Genomic DNA, 24,975 nt, shown 5'->3' with positions numbered 1-24,975 from the left:
GTGGTGCCTTTTCAGGCTGGAACTAATCCCAGAGGCCTGACTCTTAATCAATTAAGGTAGATGGATGTTACTCACATACCATCCTTTGATAAACTACAATATGTTCATGTTTATATTGATATTTATTCTCATTTTATGTGGGCTATGCTCAAAGTGGGGAATGGTTTCATCATGTTCACTCACACCTCTGGTCTGCTTTTGCTGTAATGGGATGCCCTTTGAAAATTAAAACTAATAGTAGACCTTCCTACATTAGTAAATCCTTTGAATCTTTCTGTTTAAAATATGGTATTCAACATGTTGCTAGTATTCTTTATAATCCTACAGGTCAAGCCATTGTTGAACGCAGCCATCATGCCCTAAAAACTATGCTTTTAAAACAAAAAGGGGGAAATAATGGTATTATAACACCAAAAGATCAATTAGCAAAAGCTTTATTTACTTTAAATTTTCTTAATGTTTATAATTCATTGACACCTGCGGAATGTCACTTTGAAAAATGTCAAATATCTACAGTGGATGCAGGAAATGAAGATCAACCAATATCCTGGAAAGATATTTTAAGCAATGAATGGAAAAAAGGCAGGATTAAAGTAAGGGGGTGAGGCTATGCTCTTATCATTTCAGAAAATGGAGAACAAATTTGGTTACCTGTGAAGAGGATTAAACCGCGGAATGAAGAGATGGGGTCTCCTCCAACTTCTGATGATGGTGATCGTAAGTAATGAGGAAGCTGCCGGTAATTACACTTATTGGGCCTATATACCTAACCCCCCATTACTTAAAGTGTTAACCTGGAAAGATTTATTCTTTCATATATATCTGAATAAAACCCATATATTCCCTGGACCAACTGATGATTGATTGCCAATTAAACTCTATGAAGAAGGACAAAGAATCGATAATATCATTACCATTTGATTATCAACGCTTATGCATCGGTAACCATCCTTCCTGTATGTATGTTAAAAATCGGGCCATAACTATCTTTAAAAATAGTAATACTCACTTTATTGTGACTTTGTTTCCCTCTTACAATTTAATCATAACCAAGAATCCTACTTATGATTGTCAGAAAATTAACTATACCCAAAAATGCTCTATTCTATAAAAATGAGGCCTTGCATCCTAGTAGCCATTACCCCGCAACTAACATACTATGGAGAAGGCAAACTAAAAATTTTACTATCCCCATCTGTGTCAAAGAGAGCCGCCTTCCTCCCTATATTGATAAAAAATTAGCCTCACAGGTTCAGTCGCTGCAGCTGCCACAACAGGTAGTGCTCTTGGTCATGGCCTCATCAGCTTGCAATACTTTAAACAACAATGACAAATTAGCTTAGAATCCAGTGCGCAGTCTCTTGACTCTCTGCAGCAGCAACTAACATCCCTTGCCCAAGTAGTCCTTCAAAACCGCAGGGCCCTTAACTTACAGCTGAAAAAAGGGGGAACTTGCCTTTTCCTCCAGGAGGAATGCTGCTACTATATAAATGAATCTGGTATTGTTAAGCAAAATGTTAAGAAGTTGCGAGCATTGTGGGAAGGAATACTGCCCTCCCAATCAACCTCCTCCTTATCCGCCTGGCTCACTTCCCCTCTCGTGACCTGGCTAGGTCCCCTCCTCAGCCCCCTAATCGCTTTCCTTTTAATCTGTGCATTTGCGCCTTGCCTCCTTAAATTTCTCCAAGAAAGGATGAAGCAAATCTCTGCCCACTCTTTTCTTCAGTTCATAACACATTAAACAGAGAAGGGGGACCTGTGGGGAGCCACCCGCTGTGAGGTCTGTTTACGGCCTCCAACAACATGGCGGATTTCACAACCCTGCCCCGCCATTTTCTTCTTCTTCTCCTTTGTTCTCCCCTTCCTGCCACAACTCTGGTAAACATAGCAGCACGCATGTGCAAGGCGCGAAACTGCAGACCCGGCACAAACTTTCAGCCAATCCCCTCCGTGGACGCCTGTCACCTGCAAGACTAGCCTATCACCTGTGGACACGTTCCCTTCCCTCAGTATATATTCCCATGTTCTACCCCCAATAAACGAGGCTTGATCAGAATCCTGTCTTGCCTCCATTCTTCGTGTCTCTTGTCCCCGTCTCTGTGTCGTTTGCTTTGTTTCTAGATCCCGGAGCTTGGTCAAACAGGAGATGTCCTGTCGTATTGGCCTGGCCCGCGGGCGGGTCCGGGTCAGATATGTCTCTTAATTTTTAAAAAATAAATAACAATTGCTCTTACATTTTTTTAAAAATTGTTGTTCCCACCATTTATTTATTGAAGAAACTGGGTCATTTGACCAATATAATTTTACCCATTCTGGATTGGACTGATTATATCTTTGGGTGTCATTTAATATGTTTTTCCATCCCTGTTATTTCCCATAAACCAAGAGTGAAGTCCAGAGCCAGGGAGGATTTATGATGAAAATAATGAAGTTTGTGCTTCAATTCCTCACCCGCACCAACCCCTCTACCTAATTTTGTGTTTGTAGTTTTTTTTTTTCTTACAGAGGACCCCGAAACTTGAATAGTTTCAGGCTCCATGAAAACTGGATCATCCCCTAGCTAAAGGCTTGACTAGTGTCAGGTTTAATTTTGGGGATGGTGGTAACACTTCAGGGGTAGTGCTGTGTATCTACCACATCACATCTGGAGGCACACAACATTTGGTTTTCTCCCTCTTGGTAATGTTGGGATTCATCTCTGATAACTTACCCAATTTTCCCTGGGTAAGTGGTTTTCCACCAGGGGTAATTTTGACACCCATACCACCCACCACCACCAGGTACAGGTGCAGAAGACAGTACACAGTCAACTGTCTTTGGTGTTTGTATTTGCATAAAAAAACCACCAGAAGAAAAATAAGAGACTACATAAGTGGTTATCTATGGGTAACACAAATATTCATGTACTGGCTATAGAAATACTTCTGTCCTGCTTGGTACAGAATTCCCTGAATTCTGTCCACCTCTGCTCTCATTCTGGGATATCTGATTGCCACATGATCCAGCAAGTCAAGAGTTAACCCTAGGGAAGCAGACATGGCTCAACTGATAGAGCGCCCGCCTACCATATGGAGGGTCCAGGGTTCGATCCCCAGGGCCTCCTGACCCGTGTGCTAAGCTGGCTCACATGCAGTGCTGTCATGTGCAAGAAGTGCCGTGCCATGCAGGGGCACCCCCGCATAGGGGTGCCCCACGTGCAACGTGTGCGTCCCTCAAGGAGAGCTGTCCCACGTGAAAAAAGTGCAGCCTGCCCAGCAGTGGTGCCACCCACACAGAGAGCTGACGCAAAATGTGATGCAACAAAAAGAGACACAGATTCTCTGCACTGCTGACAAGAATGCCAGCGAATGGACACTGAGAGCAGACAATGGGGGCGGGGGGGGGGGGAGAAAAAAGAGTTAACCCTAGGAAAGCAGATGTGGCTCAAACCATTGGACTCTTGTCTACCATATAGGAGGACCTGGGCCTCCTGGTAAAGGCAGGCTGGCCCACGTGGAGAGCTGACAGCCTGTGTGGCAGACACCTGATGCAGCAAGGTGATGCAACAAAGGGAGACACAGAAAAGAGACAGTGAGAGATGCAGCAGACCAGGTTGCTGAAGTGGCTCAAACAATTGAGCACCTATCTCCCACACCAGAGGTCCTGGGATCAGTTCCCCGGTGCCTTCTAAAGAGAAAGACGAGAAAAAAAGACAAGCAGACACTGAAGAACACAGAGCAAATGGACACAGAGAGTAGACAGGGAGAAGGGGAGCGGGTTTAAAAAAAGAGTTAACCATGGCAAGGTAGGGGTCTAGCAGACCAGCACAGAGGCGTGGAAGGGAGACTTTGCCAACTCAACCTTTTAATATCTGTCTGATTTTTGAACCATGTGTGCATAATAATGTCATTTAATAAAATAAAATTTAAAATGAAAGCAGTGCTACTGCCACTTTCTATTACAGTACCATTTCATGCCATTTTGTGGGTTTACCCCAAAACATCTGCTCCATGACAACCTATTCTGTCTGTCGTATTTGCCTCAGTTTCCTGGCCATTGAGACCGAATGGTATAATTATGTGCTGAAGGAATGTAGAACACAGTCTGATGAAAAAGCACACGGTGTTTGGTCCCTTGACTTTCTCCTACTCTCCAGATCCTTGTCCCACACATCAGCCCACAAGGTCTTGCCAGGTCCCCCACTTGAAAAAGAAAAGCAAAACTCTTCCTTCACTTTTCCTTTTCAGTCGTTTAGAAATTGCTCTGAGACGTCACACATATACCCAGGTGGCATAGGCCTGCTGAATCCTGCCCAGGGATTCAGTTACTTTGGTCCTTTCTGGAACTTTCATGCTAGTGAGAATACTGCCCCTTGTCACCCCAGTAGCTGCTGTTGTGTTCTGTGTGTGTCATTATCTTGATGGAAGAATATACTCAGAACAATTCAAGACAGTATGGAACACCTTTCCCTGGGGGTAATTTGGATTCCACCTTTCAATATTATTCTCTAGATCATACATCCTTTAAATGGATCCATTTATTTTTAAAAAATTGTAATATTAAAAAATAGTGCTTGCCAAGCTGTGGGCAACACGCTTGATCCAAATTAAGCGCTCAGTAATGTCAGCTTTTAGTATTCAGATTTGGCGTGTATTCTTGTTATGCGGTCAATTGAGACTGTTTATTTGGGCCAAGAATAGCCTCCACGCAGGTACTAGCCACCGTATCAAAACACTTAGCAGTGCGCTTCGCAGGTGGCCCACAGGTGTCCTCGGGCTCGGGGCAAGTTCCCGCAGTTGCATTTGAGTCCACGAGAGGGCGCAGGACCCACCGAGCGCGTGCGCGTGCGCGGTCCCCGGCAGCCCCGCGGCTCCGCAGGCGACGCCCGAGCCGCCCGCCGCGCCGGGCCTGCCCACTGTGACGTCACGCCGGGGGGCCGCTGCTGGCCCCAGCCACGCCCTCGGCGGCGGCTCCGCGCGCGACCCGAGAAGCGACCGAAACCAGGTGCGGGCAGGCGGCGCGGCGCGCGCGCGGGCGACTTGTTGACGGGGCACGCAGGGGGCGGGGCCGAGAGTTGGTGCGGACGACCGGGTGTCGGCGCCTCATTCGGGCGGAGCCTCGGCCGGAGACAGGTACCCGCGGCGGGCTGTCTACGGATCCGGGCGCGGGCGCGGGCGCGGGGAGACCTCTGCGCGCGGCCGTGGGGCTGGGGGTCGCGGCCGCAGGGCGAGGCCCCTGCGCCCTCGGTGCCGCAGCCGCCGCGGTGACAGGGCGTGGAGCGGGGATGGAGCGGAGGTGACGGAGGGGCGGTGGGCGGAAGCTGGGTGTGGGCCTCCTGACGGGCGGGCGTCGCGGCCAGTAGGGCGGCGGGGGTCGCTCGGCGGGCGGGGATTGGCGGGTACGGAGGGCGGGCACGGGGGGCTCTGGATTGGCTGCCGGCAGGCTGGGGGCGGGGTCTCCTCGGTGGGCGGATGTGAGGGAACAGGCTGCGGCCGCTTGCAGGGTGACCCCAAGGTCGCCGGCGGGCGTCACGTGGGAGGGGTCTTCCCGGACGCGTTGCCTTCGCCCGGGCCGGGGGTCGCGCCGCTTCGGGCAGCTCGGGCCTCCGCGGGGACCTCCGCGGCCTCTCAGAGCAGCAGCTTCCGCCCGGCCTCTCGAAGGGCTCCGTCCCCGGGCTCCCCAGGCGGGCAGCGTTGGCGTGGGAGCTGCGCCCTTCGTGGAGCCGCAGCCCGGCTGCCCTCTGCGCCTGCCCTTTTTGTCCTTCGGCCCCAGCTTTCCGGCGTGGGGCCGGAGCCGAGCCCACCCTCTTGGCCGGCGAGGCGTCCGCCCCATCCGTGGAAGGTTTCTGTTCTGCGGCCAGGGCTGGGGAAGGTGCCCTTGAGAAGCACCCGCGCCAGCACCGGGGTCGAGCGGCTGTGTTCCCCCAGTGCTGCCTGCCGCGGCCGACCCCCTCCCGCCCCCTCGTCGTTCGCTCGGAGCGCACTAGAGTATTCTTAGCCTGGCCTCCTCGCCTGCCGAGGAATTCTTGGCCGTCCCTTGTGCAGCTTCTCTTGGTAATGACATTCGATAAGGCATCTCGCTCCTGTGATGCCATCTTCTGGGAAGTTTTGTAAGACATTTTGACTGAGATGAGGGTCAGTTCCTGGAGGAACACAGTTTTGATGTAATTTTTTCCCCTTTGAAAAGATATGTAACATACATGTAAGTTACTGCATCCGGTGCTTGGGGCAACAGCGCCACAGGATAGCCGTGGCACTGGGTCTTGGTAAACCAGAACTGGCTGAGCCTCAGGTATCCCCCACCCTCTCTTTTCTACCCCTTTGTCTAGAACAGAGATGACTTTCCAGAGGGCCAAGGTGTGACCTTCGTATTGGTGTTGCTTTGCACCTTGATTTCAGGCCTTTGTTTGGAATCAGGGTTTGGTGGCCCATTTCCAGGCACGCTGCTCTGAGCGACTGACTGACTTTAGGGTGAATTGTTGCACGACAGGGCTAGCTGCAACAATCAAACCACAGTTTTTCCTATGCAGATCTCTCCATGTGAAAGTTGGAGAACACTCGTTTATTGCTTTTTTTTTTCCTTTTTAACTTTGTTGTGGTTATATATATACATATACGTGTGTATATATATAAAATTCGTTTTTTCAACCCTTTTTAAGTATACAAGTCGGGTATTACATTCTCAGTGTTATCATTACCACCGTCCATTATCAAAGCTTTGAGAACTTTCCGCATTTCAGTCACATACCATACAATTGAGGTTTAATTCACATACCGTACAATTCACCCATTTAAAGTGTTCAGTTCAGTGGTTTGTAGTTTATTCACAGAGTTGTGCAGCCATCACCACAATTCAGTTCCTTCTAAAGCCTAGTTAGGATTTTATTTTTTATTTTTTAAAAGATTTATTTATTTATTTCTCTCCCCTCCCCCCCCACCCCGGTTGTCTGCCACCCGGGTTGTCTGTTCTCTGTGTCTATTTGCTGCTGCTGCTTTGTCCGCTTCTGTTGTTGTTAGCGGCACGGGAATCTGTGTTTTTTTGTTGCATCATCTTGTTTGAGCTCTCTGTGTGGGCAGCGCCATTACTGGGCAGGCTGCACTTTCTTTCGCGCTGGGCGGCTCTCCTTACGGGGCACACTTCTTGAGCGTGGGGCTACCCTACGCGGGTGACACCCCTGCGTGGCACGGCACTCCTTGCACGCATCGGCACTGCTCATGGGCCAGCTCCACACGGATCAAGGAGGCCCCGGGGTTTGAACCGCGGACCTCCCATGTGGTAGATAGATGCCCTAACCACTGGGCCAAGTCTGCTTCCCAAGAATTTTAGAAACATTCTAATTTTCGTGATTTTGTTTAATTGCAGAATTTATTAAATACCAAATATTACCATACCTTCTAGGTGTATATCACACAGCAGGTGCTTTTAACCAAACTCACTCCATTACTACCCCCAATTGAAAAAAATACAGTAACAGCTACTTCAATTTTGAGAGTTTTCGTTTTGAGGTCATTGTAGATTCATATGCGGTTAGAAGAAATAGTAGCAATTTCTGCTTTACTCAGATTTCTCCTATGGTAACATCTTACAAAATTATAGTACAATAATTGCAACTGGGGTGTTGACTAACAAAAGTCAAATTACAGAACATTTCCATTACCAGAGTAGCATTCCTGTTCCCTCTTTATGGCCCATCCCATCATCACCCACTGCTGCTTAACCCCTGGCAAAACTGCTGATCTCTTCTTCATTTCTGTGCTTTTGTAATTTCAACCTTGTTACATAAATGGAATTTTACAGTATGTGGCCTTTTGAGATTGTCTTTTTTGTTCAACCTAATGCCCTGGGAGATTCATCCAGTTGTATGTAGCAATAGAATGCCCTTTTTATTGCTGAGTAGTATTTTGTGGTTGACGTACCAGTTTGTTTAGCTCTTTCTTTGTTGCAGGGTGCTTCCAGTTTGCGCTATTACAGATAAAGTTGCTGTTAACATTTCTGTTAAAGTTTTTGTGTGAATATAAGTTCTGGAATAAATTCTGAGGAGTGCAGTTACTGGGTCATTTGAGTTTGTGTTTAGTTTTTTTTTTTAGAAAATTGCCTAGGAACACGAAAGAGCGAATGGTGGAATTATAGTGCCGACCGGGGAGCGCTTCCCGGGCTACACCTTCCCACAGGGCTCGTTCTGCGAACTGTCTGTGCCACACTGCAAGTTTATATTGGTTTTTTAAAACTTCCATAGGTGGTTTTAAGACAAGAGCTATTTCCATTGAATATACAAATAATTATCTACCACTTTCGTAATGGCTGTTATGTTTGCTTGGTCTTTTACGCCTCTACTTTTACAGTGTTTAAAAACAGGCGAGGGAGCAGGAGTCGCTCAGTGGTTGAGTGCCTGCTTCGCATGTACGAGGTCCGGATTCAATGCCTGGTACCTCCTAGGGAAAAAAAAAAGCGACAGTAAAAAAAAGAAAAAATAATTGTCTAATTGTTTTCTAGAGTGGCTGTACTATTTTACATTTCCACTAGCAATGCATGAATGATCCAGTTTCTCCACATTCTTGCCAACATTTGGTGATATCACTATTTTTTATTTTATCTATTCTCATAAATATGTAGTGATAGGTCACTGTGGTTTTAATTTGCAATCCCCTGACAAGTAGTATGTTGAACTTTAAAAAAAATGTTATTTGTCATCTGTATATCATCTTTGGTGAAATTTCTGTCCATGTCTTCTGGCCATTTTGTAATTGGATCTTTTTTTTTTTTTTACTGTTGAGCTTTGAGAGTTCTTTATGTAGTCTGGATACTAGTCCTTTTTTAAATATGTGTTTTGCAAATTTTTCCTGTAGTTTGTCTCTCCATCCTCTTAAGAGGGTCTTTGCAGAGCAAAAGTTTTTTAATTTTATCAATTTTTCCCTTAATGGATTGTGTTTTTGGGGTCAAGTCTAAGAACCCTTTACCTAACCTCTTTGCCAAAGAATTTTTCCTACATATTGTTCTAAAGGTTTTGTAATCTTGTGTTTTACCTTATCATCTATGGTCCATTTAATTTTTACATTACACATGGTATAAAGGTTAAGTTTTTTGTTTTTTTTTTTTTGCCTATAGATATCCACTTCTCTAACACCATTTGTTAAAGTGACTATCCTTACTCCACACACAAAAAAGAAAAATCAGTTGACTGTACTTACTTGCGCGGCTCTTTCTGAGTTCTCTATTCTGTTCCAGTGGTCTTCGTGCCTATTTTTCTCCACCAGTACAACAGTCTTGTTTATGGTAGCTATATAGTAAATATTGAAATCAGGTAGATTCATCCCCACCCCACCCCCACTTTATTATTATTTTTCAAAATTGTTTTAGCTAATCTAAGTCCTTTCCCTATAAAATTAAGAATAATCTTATCTAGATCTATACAAAAATCTTACTGGGATTTTTCTTTTAAGATTTATTTACCCCATCTTCCCCAGATGGGTCTCTCATCTGTCTGCTCATCGTTTGCTAGCCTTCTTCAGAAGGCACCGGGAACCAAACCCGGGACCTCCCATGAAGGAAGTGCGTATTCAATGACCTGAGCCACATCCACTCCTTGTGGACTGTGGTGTCTACTGGCCTGTGACAGCTGCTTATTTAGGCATCTGCTTGTTAAGGCAGCTAGTGTTGTTGTGGCGGGTGCAACGTCTGTTCTTCTTTAGGAGGCACTGGACCTGAACCTGGGACCTCCCATGTGGTAGTTGGGCGCCCAACTGGTTGAGCCACATCTGCTTTCTTACTGGGATTTTAATAGGAATTGCATTGTGTCTGTGTATCATTTGTGGAGAAATGACATCTTTATACTTTCTTTCAGTCCATGAATATATGTCTCTCTATTTAGATCTTTTGATTTCTTTATTAGCGTTTTATAGTTTTCAGCATGCATGTATACGTGTACCATACATAATAGTATGTTATGTTATTAATAGATTCATGCCTTAGTATTTCAGTTTTTAAAGTTTTGGTGCTCACATGTTCATTGTTACTATATAGAAATAAGATTGCTTCTGTGTGTTTATCTTGTATGCTATGATTTTGATGAACTCTTAGTTCAATTAAGTGTTTTTAAAGCTCTCTGAGTGTTTTTGTAGATTCCTTGGGGGTTTTCTGCATAGACAATCATGTCATCTGCAAATAGGGACAGTTTTATTTCTTCTTTTCTGAACTGAATGTGTTTTATTTCCTTCTCTTGTCTTATTACACTGGCTACAATGCCAATATAGTACTATGTTGACTAGAAGGAGTGAGAGTAGGCATCTTTGCCTGTCCCTCCCAGCTCTAAGAGTCTGTGATTCTAGTGAGATAAATCCATGCTAAATTATAAAGATTTGGAAGATAGTGAGGAATGAGAGTAACCACTGCTCTAAATTAATTTATATGTCTTGGGAGCTCTCATTTTTTCTGAGTGATATCATGATTTTATCTCTTTTGTCCTGATGATTTGTGATTCCTTAGTCATAGAAAAACTTTAAATTTTGCATAGTGCTTTCACAGTTGTGTTATAATTATAACACCCTTCTTAGAAAGGCAGGCGTGATTGATTGCTGTCTCCATTTTATGGAGAAGGTGGCTACAGCACAGATTGACTGGTGGTTTAAGTCAGTTAGGATCAACACCGTCCATTTGCCCTGCAGACTCAATGGTTGTTTCTCATTTAGGCATGACAGTACCTCTGCGTTTTAAAAATTGTCCTCACTATCTCCCTATCCCTTGGTTTATGTTTAATAAGGTATTATAAGTGACAGATGGTTAGTTTGAGATTCTCAGGCAATGAGTGGGATCTTATGTCTATACTCTTTCTGTATCTTTGTGCTTTGAATCACTACCGAAAGGAAAATATTTGCAACCTTGGAGTAACAGCCGTAGGTATGTAGCAAGAATTGTCTTCTGGAGTCATCCTAAGGATCTCAATTAATGAGTATGGAACCAAGAAAAAGAAAATGGGAGGGGAACTGCTGATGTGGCTTGGTGGTTGAGTTCTGGCTTCCTACATGTGAGGTCTGAGGTCAATCCCCGGCCCTAGTACCTCAGAAAAAAAAAAAAAAAAGGAAAGTATTTTCAAGATGAGCTGTTGTTTTTAATATGGTTGTCAGGCAACACACATTGGTTAGCAATCAGTTAAGGATGCATGATCTTTTCCCTTCAAGACCCATTGGCTGCTTTTGCCAGACACTGCCTCCTTAATCACCCGTCTGCCCCGTCTGCCTACCCGATGTTATGTTGGTAGGCGTCAGTAGTCAGTTTATTTCCCAAATTCCATGTGTAGGGACTTGGGGTGGACCCTTGGCTGAAATGTTTCCTGCCTAACTGGGGAAGTTCCAGGCCCAGACCTGCAGGGCTTCCTACTCCATACTAAATCATATTCTGAAATACCATTTCCTAAGGGCAGGACATTTAACCTGTAAAAGCAAAGTTTCCTTTGGTTTTTGTTTTTTAGTTTATCTTTTTCAAAATGTACAGATTATACTTGCATCTGGAAATTAAGGGCTTACAAATAGTGTCATTTTGTGTGCTTTGTCAGTGCTGATAGATTCACTTACTTGATTTCCTTAGACGTATTCTTATTTTAGAAAATTATTGAGATATAATTCATCTACCATACAATTCACTCATTTGATTTGTACAACTCAGTGTATGTTAGTATATTTAGAGGGTTATGGAACCATCAGCATAATGTAGTTTTAGAAGTCTCATCCTCCCAAAAAGAAACCCCAGACTTATTAGCACTCACTCTCCTTCCTCCCCACTACTCTACTTTCTGTCTATATGGATTTGCCTGTTCTGAACATTTCATGCGAATGAACTCAGACAATATGTGGTCTTTCGTGAATGCATAATATGTTCAAGGTTCATCCATGTGTAGCATGTGTCAGGACTGCATTCCTTTTTATTGTCCCATTATATCCTGCTGTATGGGTGTACTACATTTTGTTTATCAGATCATCAGTTGATGGACATTTGGATTGTTCCTATTCTTGGGCTATTAGGAATAATGCTGCTGTGAACATCTGTGTATATACATTTTTTTAAAGTGTTTTGTTTTTTGTTTTTGTTTTTTTAAGATTTATTTTTTAAAATTTATCTCCCCTCCCCTCCCCAGTTGTCTGCTCTCTGTGTCCATTTGCTGTGTGTTCTTCTGTGACCGCTTCTATCCTTATCAGGGGCAGTGGGAATCTGTGTTTCTTTTTGTTGCGTCATCTTGCTGCATCAGCTCTCCGTGTGTGCAGCACCATTCCTGGGCAGGCTGCACTTTTTTCACGTTGGGCAGTTCTCCTTACGGGCGCATTCCTTGCGCGTGGGGCTCCTCTACACGGGGGACACCCCTGCATGGCACGGCACTCCCTGCGCACATCAGCACTGTGCATGGGCCAGCTCCACACGGGTCAAGGAGGCCTGGGGTTTGAACCGTGGACCTCCCATGTGGTAGGCAGATGTCCTGTCCATTGGGCCAAGTCCACTTCCCTGTGTATATGCATTTTTGTGTGGAGGTATGTTTTCAATGTTTTCATTTCTTATGGATATGTAGCTAGGAGTGGAATTACTGGGTCATATGGTGTCTCGAAGTTTAACTTTTTGAGAACCTGCCAAAGTGCTTTCCAAAGTGTGTCTGTACCATTTTACATCCCTACCTGCAAGATTTGAGGGTTCCAATTTTTCCTTCTTCTTGCCAACCCTTGCTGTTGTCTGCCTTTTTGATTGTAGCCATTCTAGTGGGTGTGAAGTGATATCTCATTTTAGTTTTAATTTGTATCTCTCCAGTAACTAATGACATTGAGCATGTTCTCACGTCCTCATTGACCGTTTGTATATCTTCTTTGGAGAAATATGTTTTAATAGGGTTATTTGGCCTTTTATTTTGAATTGTAAGAATTCTAATTTATATATTCTAGAGAAAGCCCTTCATCTGATATATGATTTAAAATATATCCTCCCAATCTGTGGGTTGTCTTCTTACTCTCTTTATGATATCTTTTGGAAGAAGCACAAAAGTTTTAAATTTTGATGAAGTCTGATTTATCTATTTTTTTCTTTTGCTGCTTAAACTTTTGGTATCATATGTAACAAACCGTTCTCTGACCCATGTTCACAAAGATCTCTTCCATTACGCTTACATGGTTGAAAACTTTTAAAAGTTTTATAGCTTTAGCTCTTACATTTAGGTCTTTATTGATTTTGAGTTAATTTTTATATATGGTGTGAGGTAGGGGTCTACATTTCTTCTTTTGCATGTGGCTCTTCACTTGTTTCAGCACCATGTGTTGGACAGACTGTTTTTCCTCTATTGAATATTGAATTTTCTTGGTACTTTTGTTGAATAGGCTTTTTAAAATTATTTTTTTAACGCCTACAGAACTTGATATTCCCAGGCAGTTTCCCATCCAAGTACTAACCAGGCCTGACCTTGCTTAGCTTCTGAGATCAGCAGACATCATCTTCTTCTTAAAAAAAAAAAAATTATAATTATTTAAAAACAAACTTTAGATTTCATAAATGTTACATAAAAAATATAGGGGATTCCCATATATCTTACCCCTTCCCCTCCCACATATTCCCTCATTAACTACATCTTTCATTAGAGTGGTATATTTGTAACAGTTCTTGAGTACGTATCGAAGCATTGCTTCTAACCATGGTCTATAATTTACATTACGGTTTGCACTTTGCACCGCATAATTTTATAGGTTTTGACAAAATGTGTAATGGCCTGTAGCTGTCACTGCAGTGTCATGCAGGACAATTCGATGTTACCATAGTATCCCACGTTACATCTATTCTCCCTCTTCCTCCCCTCAGAACCTCTGGTGACCATTGCATTTATATCAATGTTACAAGATCTTCCTTGTAGATCCTTGTAGATCTTGTATTCCTTGTAGAATAATAAGTCTACTTTAGTCCATAGTTGCATTCCACCCTTATGTTTTTTCATTCCTTAATCTTGAGATTTGGGATGGTGATGCTCACTTTGCTTCTACTTGAGAGGGAGCTTAGTTCCCATGGGGCAAGGTGGATGGAATTGTCTTTTTTTTTTTTTATCTGTATTCTCATTGTTTGCTCACTTTCTCCAGGAGGCATCAGGACCCGAACCTGGGGCCTCCCACATGGGAGGTGAGTACCCAACGGTACTGGCTTGTGTCATCTGCTTGTTTAGTCATCTGCTCATTGCGGCAGGGTGTGGCATCTGGCTTGTTGTGGTGGATGTGGGTGTCTTCTTTAGGAGGCGCCGGAACCCAAACACAGGACCTCCTATGTGGTAGGTGGGCACCCAACTGGTTGAGCCACATCCACTTCCCAAGAATCGTTTTGCTTGTAGTTGTAGACACTCTTTTTTGGGGATGGGGGTTGTCCATCATCACCCTTTTGTTAGTTGCCCTGAGTCCTGGAGTCCGTGAACTGAGAAGTAGGTGTTGGCTGCAACTCTGCTGAGATTCAAGGCTCAGCCAGCATTGAACAACTGGAAGATTTAAATCTCTGGGGTACATATTTAATGGGTATAGAGCTAATTAAAGGTTCAAGTAAAAGGGGCAGAAGAACCATGTGTGGGAAAATTTTAAATGAGCCCAACTCCGATACATTGGGGGGATGGGTTATCATATATTGCAAGGTAAGGCCCACTGACTGTTGCTGGTTCCCTGGGGCTGTCTGCCCTGCTGATAGGGTCTAGATGCCCCTAGGGCCCTCAGGAGCCCCCCTATTATGGCACTGTTTACTTGGCAGACAGTGAGGTCCTCCTGAGATGAGCATAAGCATAACCTCTGGAATACCCTCCCAACTCACTTTGAAATCTAGCCATAAAATTCATTTGTACTTAATATTTCCCCCTTTTGGTCAAGGAGACATATTTTTTGAAGCCCAAAATCAGAACACTTTCATGAAAATGTTTGAACAATTGAGTATCCCTGCCAAATGAGGTGCTGTTCTTGGAGTTGATTTTGTAATCTGTCAGAGAACCCTAGACTTGGGTCTGAAGACCTTGTGTTGATAGACCAGCGGTTTTTTCTCTTTGTGAGTTTTTATTTCCCATGCCACGACATTATGAACAAGGGAAAGATGAAAGATGGGCTGTTCACTGGAATCTGAAATGTAAGTGTAGAAAGCCAGTCAGGTCATCCCAGTAGGGTTGATGGCTTTATGGAAACCGAAAACAGGTTTCCTGACCATCCCTGGGTGGAGCAGGGAGGTTGTTGACTCATCTGCTGAAGGGAAACTTTTTTGTTGAGTCATTCTCGGGGACATTTGAACATTGGTAGCTATTCTGGTAGCTGCTGGTTAGCACTAGACCATTTGCCAGACTCAGCGACTGCAGATAGCTGACGCTCCTGATTTATTTACCGTGTCATGTTGAAAGGACCACTTCAGAAAGAACAAATGAAATGAGTAGTTCTGTGGCTGGCAGCGCAGTACCTGTTAACTGGGTTATTGCAGTAAGTGAAGAATGGAGGTAATGCTGCCAGATTTTAGGAGGAAAACCCCATTCAGATGATCAGGGTGGTTCAAGCTGCTGAGATAATAATGACATTAGGGAAAAAAATATTATAGTCTTTGGGCCCAAATAAGAATGTTACATTGAAAGCAGCAGAAGTAGTGTTTTTGCCATTCATGTTAGGGTTCTTTGTCTGCCTTAAGTTTATTAGTAGAAAAGTTGGAGTATAGTTGGAGACAGGGAGAACTTTTGAAATAACTTAAAACCTGCAATTTTTCAGGTAAAAGAAAATCCGGGGGTTAAAATTGTACCCGTTGTTGTTTGTAAATCTTGGGAAATGAGTAGAAAATGTGGAAGCACAACATTGTGTTTGTACTTAGCAGTGCTATTTGTTTTATGGGTATGACATTGGTTGAAAGGGAATGTCTAAGGTCATGTACGTTACTAGAAGGAAAGCTAAAAAAACATGGGACTGTATAGCATAGTGAAACCTCATGTAAAATATGAATGTGAATAATATTGCCAAAAAAATTGCACCTGAAAGCTATATCCAAAATATATTGCCTTTTTTTTTTTTTTACCTGTAATTGCTAAGGAGCAGGTTTTAATTTGTTTTAAAGGACCTGTTCTGGCTTCTCCTTCTGCCACCCCTACCTTTCCCCAGGAGGGGAACAGGCCCTAGATGAAATGGGACTCAAAGCCCTCTTGCTCTGTCTCTCTGATGTCTATTCCTATCCTATTTTGGCCAAGAGGAAGGATCCTGAAAAGTAACATAGAAGGGAGTTCGATGGAACATTCATTTCTGGAGCGCTCACAGTGTATTGGAGCTCGGGTTTCCTTCAGGGTAGGTGTGAACATGGGGTGTAGTTCCAGCCTCAACGGGGTATGCTCATACACCCCTTGTTCTGGGTGGGCCCAGCAAGCACTTGGTTGTGAGGGGCTCCCTGCCCAAGAGGTACAGGTTACTGTTGCATGCAAAGCAGTTCACTGTGGAAGAGAGAACCTGGACTGCGATGCAGGCTGGGCTTGGCGTCCTGGCTATGCTGATAACAGCTGGATGAACTTGGGGGATATTTAAAGAAACAGATTCAGAGAGGTTATCAGTAAAATGGAAGAGCTGATGCCTCCCTTCCTGGGAGTTGGTGGATTCATGTAGGATTCATAGCACACCGAGTTGCTTGCTGCAGAGTGGCCTGTGGTGGGTAGACATTTAAGCTTTGTCATAGGTACTTTTCTTTTTCATCTTTATTGAGCCGACTTGTTCCCTTGCTCAGACTGGCTGTGGCTTCAAAGCTTATGAAATGTGGCTGAGCTCCGTTACATGGGAACCAGGACCCCTGACAACCCCGCCCCCTGCAGACCTTCACTGTTTGCTTCCAGCTCAAAATGATTTGTGTTCTGCATATGCTTCTCTATGTACCTCCATCTCTCCTTCCTCTTACGGGTTCTTCCATTTCTAATGCCTCCTCTCGGCCTTCCCTCCCTTCCACATCGCATCCTTCCGAAGCCTTTCCTTGGGTGCCCTGCTTCCTCCAACCCAGAAGGAATAACTCCTTCATGGAGTTTTGTTAGCATTTCCTGTGATGTAAGTAAAGGGTCCCTCAAATTGGTTTACATGCACAGGAATGGGTTAGCTTAAGAACATAATTTTAGGGGTCCACAAAAGACTCAAACCATAACATTCCATTCTCTGGACTCCAAAAATTCATGTTCTCACCATAGGCAAAATGTTCATTCCATCACAGTATTTCCAGAAGGCTTATGTCATTTGAGTAGCAATGCTGTAAGTACAGAATCTCATCAAAATCAGCTATAGGCATGCAGTCTGTCTTGGACCAAAATTCCTCTCTGGCTGCAGATGTGTAAAACTTAGAAAACAGCTTATCAGATTCCAGAATGCAAAGGAGGGACAGTCATAGAATAAAAAAAGATTTATGTTACCATAGGGAGAAATTGGAAGGAAAAAGGGTCACTGGTCCTAAAGGTTCTGAAAACCTGCAGGGCCATACCATTAGATTTCAGAGTCTGAGCATCGTCTGTGGAAGGATTCTCTTCTCAGGGCCTCATGGAGGCCCACCCTTTGCCCGGCGGCCCTCTTCTGGCTGCCCCTCCTGAAGCACCTGGGTGGCGCCGTGCTCTCAGCCTCACCCTCCAAGAACACTGGGGTGATGGCCACACTGTCCCCAGTCCACGGGGAATGTGCCCCACCCTCTCTGGAGCCTGGGGCAGGAGCACTCTTCATGGAAGATCAACATGGAAAGCCCACCCTGTCCACACACGGTGGGGGTCCCTTTCCTAGCCTGAGAAGATGTCTTCATCCCAGACCTCGGCTTCCACGGTTTTGCCCTTGAAGTCTGTTTTTTGTCCATTTTGGTCCAGGCTGGCAATGGTTTTATTCATAGAGATCTCAGAAGAAGTTTGTTGGTTTAGTTAGCATTCAGTTCACAGGGGTCCCAACCATCAGACAGTAGGACTTCCCACAAGTCCTTTCTGGATAACTGCATTTCCAATCCTCACTGGCAAGGAAATGGCAAGCTGCTTCCAACTTTAGTTAAGTCCTCACATGGGGCCCTGTTCTCTGGGTACTTGTTTTCCGGAAGCTCAGAGTTTCCCAGGCTATCAATTTCTGGTTTCTTTTTGCCCAGGGGTTCAGTTTTCAGCTTATCCCTTTCTTCTCACATTTTGCTATAAGCTCCAAGGAGAAGCCAGGCCACACTTTGTACATTTAGTTTGGAAATCTCCTTAGCTAAATGTCCAAGCTTGTCCCTTTAAAGCAAGGATTGCCTCCCTTCCAGTTTGCAAATGACACATTTACCATTTCTGGCTAAGGCCTTATCAGAAGTAACTTTAGGCTGCATATTTTTACCAACAGTGTCTTCAAAGCAGCCTAGACCTTTTCTGTCAAGCATCTCACGATTCCTCTGTTCTAACGTTTTTGGTATTTGTTAGCAGCAGCACCCCGCTGTCTCACTACCAAGCACTGGTATTTTCTCTGTAATCTTTTTAATGTTTATGTTTCCCTTCTCTGCTTAAAGATAAGTTATTTGAGGACAACGAAAATAGTTTTTAAATTTCTCTTTATTCTCCATAATTTACCCTGCGTTACAGCAGGTGCTCAGTGGTTTTAGCCTAGATTAGAAAGTGTCTTTCATATTTTGCAATTAAATCTAATCCTTAACCCTTAATTAACCCTTGTTGCCTCTTTAATACTTGTCTTACAAAATGTGTTAAAGTAACATCGTGTGTTTATCCTTATATGGTAGCCTCTGTCTTCTCCCTCAAGGTATAGTTTGAATGTCTGTGTGACATTCTGGGATTTGCTTCAAAAGTATTTCATTTGGCCCCCAACCCAAAATAACACTCTGCAGAGTATCTTTGTGCCCCTGTGGGCAGCACAGTGCATGTACATCATGTGTGCTGAGCTTCGGCTTGACAAAGCCACTGCTTTGGGCGCTATCTCTACACGCGCTTGGGAGCGAAAGCAGACAGCACACTGCTGCAGTGCATTTATGGACAAAAATCTTTCTTCTAAATAAATGATGGAAGCTGGCAAGATTTTTTCCCCAGTGCAGTGGCTTTATCTTCTAAAATTTTCTTTTTTCCTTTCCTTTTTTTTTGTACAGGCAGTCGTGAGAGGCTTCAGGACAAAAATGTTTCATTTAAGGACTTGTGCCACTAAGTTGAGACCGTTGACGGTTTTGCAGACTGTTAAGACATTTTCACAAAACAGACCAGCAGTAGCTAGGACTTGTCAACAAACTCGGTACTATACCGCGCCTGTTGCTGCTGAGCCCTTCTTGAGTGGGACTAGTTCGAACTATGTGGAGGAAATGTACTATGCTTGGTTGGAAAACCCCAAAAGTGTGCATAAGGTAAGGCTCGCCGGGCTCCGTCCCTCATCCTGTCTGGTGTGTGGGTGGACGCTGGCGGCAGCTCCAGGTAAGTGTGTTTGTACGGAGGAGCCCACCCAGGAAGCACCCAGAGGCCCAGCACCGCTCAGCTCGATTGCATCCCGGCTCTATTGCATCCCGGCTTGACTGCATCCCACCCGGGACGGGCCTGTCCAGGAGCCGGCCCAGAATCAGCGCTCTCCAGAGGCGCTTCTCCAGCGAGCTCAAGGCCTTTGGTGCCTGGAATGGACAGATGCTTTTATCCTTACAAGGATCGGAAGATGTTCTTACACCATTTTCAGGATCCCATTTAAGGGCTGCTTGAGGATAAAGACCCTGAAGAAAAGAAAGCTCATGGAAAAGAATGGCTATTCATGAGGCTCACCTGTCCCAGCAGTCCTAAGAAGACCCCTTTATATCTTAAATGCCTTAGAATCTTCTCAGTAGTTCTGTATAAATGATGTTTTAGATAATTATGTTCAGGTTTTTCTCCTGTATTTGAAAGTTATTCCTCAAGGTTTCTTTCTCATGGCTCTGTATAACCCTATGAGGACTGCATGTTTGCTTGATACAAACCGTGCCTGGTACATTTATTTTTTCCCCTAACATGTTTTGCTGATGGATATTTCTAGGCTTTGAATCCACCTGTTGATCTTCAGGTAAAGCTGCTAGCCTGATGGAAGGCAGCATAGTGTACAATGTAGTGATGGAAAGAGGTTGGATTCCAGAGTTACCCAACCTCCTTGTTCCTCATTCCTCAGATTGTTGGGAGAGTTAAAGCAGAATATTTATAAATTACTCAGTGTAGCTCAGGGAAAGTGCTCAACAGATGCTGGCTGCCATTGCTATTAATTTGGCCTTTTCCTTACTCTTGAATCTCTGAGCCTTATCATCAAATGGCAGTTTGCTTTCCCTAGGCCCCCAGGAGGATGCTTTCTCTTGAAGTTTTGGTAACATTTCAGAATGGCTCTGTTTATCTGACCGATGGCTGGTAGCCCCCCTTGGGCTGAATGCCACTGCTCAGCAATGGAGGGGCTCTAGCAAAGTCCTTCCCTGTTTCCATGGTGACCCAGAGTCATGCTGCTCTAGGTGCAACGTACGACCTTGAGCCCTGAAGTCTGGGGTTTAGTTCCCCAGTCTGTAAGTACATTGTCTGCCCAGGAAGTAGGATCCTGTGAGAAGAACAGCCCTATGTTTGCAACATTGAGTGTTAGAGATCTCTGAGGATAGTTTACTCTACAAGCTCATCTTAGAATGAAACTTTGACTTGAGAGTCAGAAGGCTATTTGTCCTGTACCCAGGTATAGCCCTTTGTCCTCTTCTCAACTGTAACCTTTTTGGAACCAGCAGCATCATTTAAGTTAAATTGGGATATAGAGGTAGCAACACCTTGTAAGCAAGAAGAAACTGTGCTTGTGTTGGGGCTTCCGACTGCTTCAACCAGGAGGCTGGTCTGCAGTGGGAGCAGAGACCATCAGCCGAGTGCTGTACTTCTGACATGCCAGAGCTGCTCCTGCTGGGAGCCTTGGACAGGGTTTTTCCTTTCTTTTTTTTTAATGGGGGCATAATAGCTACATGTTTTCTTCGACTCACGGATGTGTAAATGGTATTTTTTCTTCTTATGGTGTGTTTTTACCACATGGGGTAATGATGAAACCCCTTGATGACCACAAGGCAGTGGGAGGGAGTCTGAACCTGGGGTGGACAGCCTCAGTGCCTGGCCCTGCCCTGAAGGGGCACAGGGTGACAGGCTGCCCGCACATCAGCCAGGTGGAGTCGATTCTTGCCCTGAGGCTGAGGGAGGGTCCCTGTATGAGAAGGAAATCCATGCAGATTGATGCATCCAGCTTTCTGCCTGATTCTCAAGTGGGTATCGTGCCAGAGTCATGTGCATCCTCTTGTAAAGGGCCTTGAGGGAAGGGACAGGGACAGGGACGCCATAGCTAGCAGGCAAGTCCCACAAGGACCCTGGTCGCGCCCTGCACCCATAGGCAAGCTCTCAATCTGGCTTGGGCGATTGTTGCCTGGGGGGCTCCAACCCTCCTTGCCTGCTCCAGACAGTGAAGCGACCACCTCTTTGCATTGAGTGTGGCCAAAAACATGATATATGTATGTTTTTCCAGGAGAGGATCCATAACTTTCATCTGATTTCTTCCAGTACCTGTGACCTACCAAAGGCTACCTCAAAAGTAGTTCATTTTACTGAGAGTGCTTCACGTGCCCTCTTGTTTTAGAAAAGGTAGTTTAGCCAGAGAGATTAAAATTAGAAATGCCGTGGGATTTAGATGCCTGATCTTCCTGGTTTCTCATTTCCCTGTCAGAGAAGGGATGCTGAACCCTTTCCCACGAGGCCAGCGTCCATACTGACCCTGCTCTGCAGGCCCTCCCCTCCATTTGGCAGAGGGCTTCTCGGGTGCTGCTGGGATGTGGCCTCCTTGGTAGTCTGTATGTCTAGGACCATTTTTCAGATTTTATTTTGTGCTTTCAGATACACTTGGCAGTAGAGAGAACAGCATAAAATGAACTACCATGAGGAGATCGACCACCCTGCTGCAGCAGGGAGCTACATTTTGCCAATCTTTTAGAAATTCCAGCTCACTTTGGTGGTTTGTGTTAGTGAGGGGTCCAATGGAATATTTAAAAGCTAATCCCAGACTTCTGCAATTTATGCTAAAAACACCTCTGTGACTGATGATAGAGCATTTTTTAAACAGATTTATTATTTTTTTTTTCTCTCCCCTTCGCCGCCACCCCCCCCCCCCCAGTTGTCTGCTTTCTGTGTCCATTTGCTGTGTATTCTTATATTCCGTGTCCACTTGTATTCTTGTCAGCAGTATCTTGCTGCATCATCTCTCCATGTGTGCGGCCCCACTCCTGGGCAGGCTGCACTTTTTTTGCATGGGGTGGCTCTCCTTCCGGGGTGCACTCCTTGCGTGTGGGGCTCCCCTACGCGGGGGACACCCCTGTATGGCACAGCAGTCCTTGTGCACATCAGCACTGTGTGTGGGCTAGCTTTACCACACGGGTCAGGAGGCCCTGGGGTTTGCACCTTGCACCTCCCGTATGGTAGGCGGATGCTCTATCCATTGAGCCAAATCCGCTTCCCAGAGCATTTTTTAACTACCCCGTTCTTACCACACCTCACAGTTAACTGTAGTTTCAGGGTATAATCGAATTCTCAGACTGTTCAACTTTCTGCAGTGTCTTAAAGCTCCCTTTTTATGTCTGGTTTTATGGCTTTTAGATGATTGTTATGTTCCTCTTTTTAAAGACAACTTTTATTTTAAAAAGTGTTGTATTGCAAAGATTTTTTTTGTCTGTGGTAAAGTATGCAAACGATGCAGAGTGGCAAGTTCTTTCTTTAGACCAGTCCCACTTCCCAGAGGTAACCTCTGGAACGCTGCATCCTTGCCCCGCGTGCCTGTTTGAGTGTCGTGGCTGGGACCTTACCCCTGCATTAACCTCTAGGCTGTCTCATTGACCTCTCCTAGGCTGTGTGTTCTCCCTCTGTGCTTCCCAGTCTGGTCCCTGTATGCCGTTCTTTTATACCCTGGTCAAGCACTGCTGACCACTCCACCTTCCTGTAGAGACCTTCCTGTAGAGGCCAGCCCAGGGATCCTTAAGGCAGGGCTCTTAACCTGTTTTGTTCCACAGACCCCTTGGCCAGTCAGGTGAACACCATGGACCCTTACTAAGTCCACACTGTACTGTGTGTTATTTAATAAATAGATCACACCCGCACCAGCACGTCCCCACGAGAACCATGTTTTTTGAACTTCAAGCTCACGGGCCCCTTGTTAAGAACCCCTGCTTTAAAGCCTTCCCTCACTAGGCTCTCAGACATATTGGGGTAAGCTAAATGTGTACCTCTTATTTTAAAAACACTTGGCATCAATGCTAAATTATCGTTAGTGTTTAAGACACACAGATGATTGAGAACTATTAAGCCACTTGCCTGACCTGGCCATGGGTCTCATTATTTAATAAGGGACCTGCGCCCACACTCACGTGTGGCCCTGGTGCCTAGCTCCTCCCTGGCCCTGCTGGGAGCCAGGTTTACCAGGTCACGCGCCAGAGGGGCGGACGGGCAGGAGCCCCTGGCTTTCTTTCTTGCGGCTCTACAGGCCATCCCCGCTGCCACTGCACTCCTCTGCTGGCTTTTCCTTCGGGCTCATTGCCCGTTTGGAGCTCCACAGCCTTCCTCTGCACGCCTGAGCTGTCCCACTTTGTTCTAGGCCTTCTTACTGAACCCGCTGTCCTCTTCCTAACCACTTCCTGCTTGTGCTCAATCGATAGCCTTCTCTTCTCATTTCAAGCCTGTACTTGTCAGCTTGCAAAGTATAATAAAAAACCTTTTGTCCAGACATGGTTCCTGCGGAGCTCGGAGCACTGTTTCAGCATTCAGGCTGTAGATAGAAGAGGATGTCAGCTCACACTTCTGAAGATCAGACAGATGGGTGAGCTGGAGGCCTGCCCCCTGCTGTCCTCGCCAAGGCCCTCTTGCTGCTTTCTTGCCTGCTCAGGAAACACAGTCCTGTGATTTACCGTAGGGAGCCAGCCAGGTGGAGGAAAGAAGCAGGTGCCCTGTGTCACCAGGACAGGGTGCGTGTCTTACTCCCCGCCCTGCAGCTTGGATGCTGACCTTGCTGTGGCTGTGCCTCCAGTTCTGACCCGGCCTTGATGGCGCCTCCCGGGCTGGGGCACTGCTCCAGGTTCTTGACCTTGGCTCTCTGCATCACCCTCAATCTCCCTCCATGCCAGCTGTGGGTGTGGTCCCCAGGCCTCATCAGGAGATGAGTTCCTGATCAGGAGGCCTCGCCCAGGAGAGAGTTCAGGGAGTTCTGAATATGCTACGCTTCCAAAGAACAGCTGTTCTCAGAAATCTGGCGCGCTCTCGTGTGCTGGTTCTTTCTTATCTCTGGAAAGAGTTCACGAGTCATGTTAGTAATGACAGTCTGGTGCTTGGTGTCCTGTGTTTAAGTACTTCAGTCTTATGTAGGAGACGTGGGGAAAACGAAAAGTGTACTTACACATCTTTAAAGCCCCGGGTAGACTTCAGTGTGATTTCAGCCATCTAGCCTGTTAAACAGTGTTTGGAAGTTGCCCTTGATGATGTATGTACTTCTTCGGTAAGGAGGAATCTCAGTGGGGGTGACCTCTATTTGTTAAATCAGTTAAACATGATGAGCGTGACTTCCCTACCTAGAGCCCAGTATTTTACTCTTAAGGGGTTTATAGTGGTAGTTCAGTTAGCAAGATAAAATGGCCACCTTAGAAAGACGTACGGAGCCCGATTGGATGGCTTCACTTGGACTAGTGTAGCCGTTGGCAGCTCGTGGCATCGTTTCACTGTTTAAATCAAGGACTGCATTGAGTGGCTGCTGTGTGCCAGGAAGTGGACTGGGTAGGGGGCACCGTAATAAATCCGGTGTTCCTGTGCCCCGGATGATTAGATCAATTGGATGACAGCTAAAATAGAGAGGACCCTGAACAGCTTCCCGAGGGAGGTCAGGTGCACCAAGCTCCGAGGTAGGGAAACAGCCTGACGTTGGCAGGGGCATTCCATGCCCGGGCAAAGCACAGGTAAAAGCAGAAAGCCCTGAGAAGGGCTCTGTGAGGATGGCGAGCCCTTCCAGGGTGGTGGGTGGGAGGCTTGGG

At 45.4% G+C, this 24,975-nt stretch overlaps 3 protein-coding genes across 12 annotated transcripts in view; 1 reads left to right on the top strand and 2 right to left on the bottom strand.

Annotated features, from left to right (window-relative positions):
• The window catches only part of TMED4 (transmembrane p24 trafficking protein 4), a 211,472-nt gene that overhangs the window by 22,314 nt on the left and 164,183 nt on the right, over positions 1 to 24,975 (bottom strand). The window lies entirely within an intron of this gene.
• Positions 4,836 to 24,975, top strand: part of OGDH (oxoglutarate dehydrogenase) — a 78,244-nt gene continuing 58,104 nt past the window's right edge. Inside the window, exons 1-2 of one of the 10 annotated variants that reach the window (XM_058296670.1) lie at positions 4,836 to 4,983; positions 19,051 to 19,299. In XM_058296670.1, the coding sequence (XP_058152653.1) occupies positions 19,078 to 19,299 (222 nt within the window). In that variant the 5' untranslated portion in view covers positions 4,836 to 4,983; positions 19,051 to 19,077. Of the gene's footprint in view, positions 5,112 to 5,441; positions 6,033 to 19,050; positions 19,300 to 24,975 lie in introns of those variants that run through there. The other 9 variants (XM_012524741.4, XM_004457478.4, XM_071215054.1 and 6 more) reach the window with 9 other exon arrangements.
• LOC139439007 (transcription initiation factor TFIID subunit 4-like) lies at positions 4,903 to 5,811 on the bottom strand. The gene has a single exon (XM_071215042.1). The coding sequence runs from the start codon at positions 5,809 to 5,811 to the stop codon at positions 4,903 to 4,905; it is 909 nt and encodes a 302-aa protein (XP_071071143.1).

This window comes from Dasypus novemcinctus, chromosome 5 (assembly GCF_030445035.2).
Source record: "Dasypus novemcinctus isolate mDasNov1 chromosome 5, mDasNov1.1.hap2, whole genome shotgun sequence".
Taxonomy (NCBI): Eukaryota; Metazoa; Chordata; class Mammalia; order Cingulata; family Dasypodidae; genus Dasypus; species Dasypus novemcinctus.
This window is presented reverse-complemented; position numbering and strand designations above follow the sequence as displayed.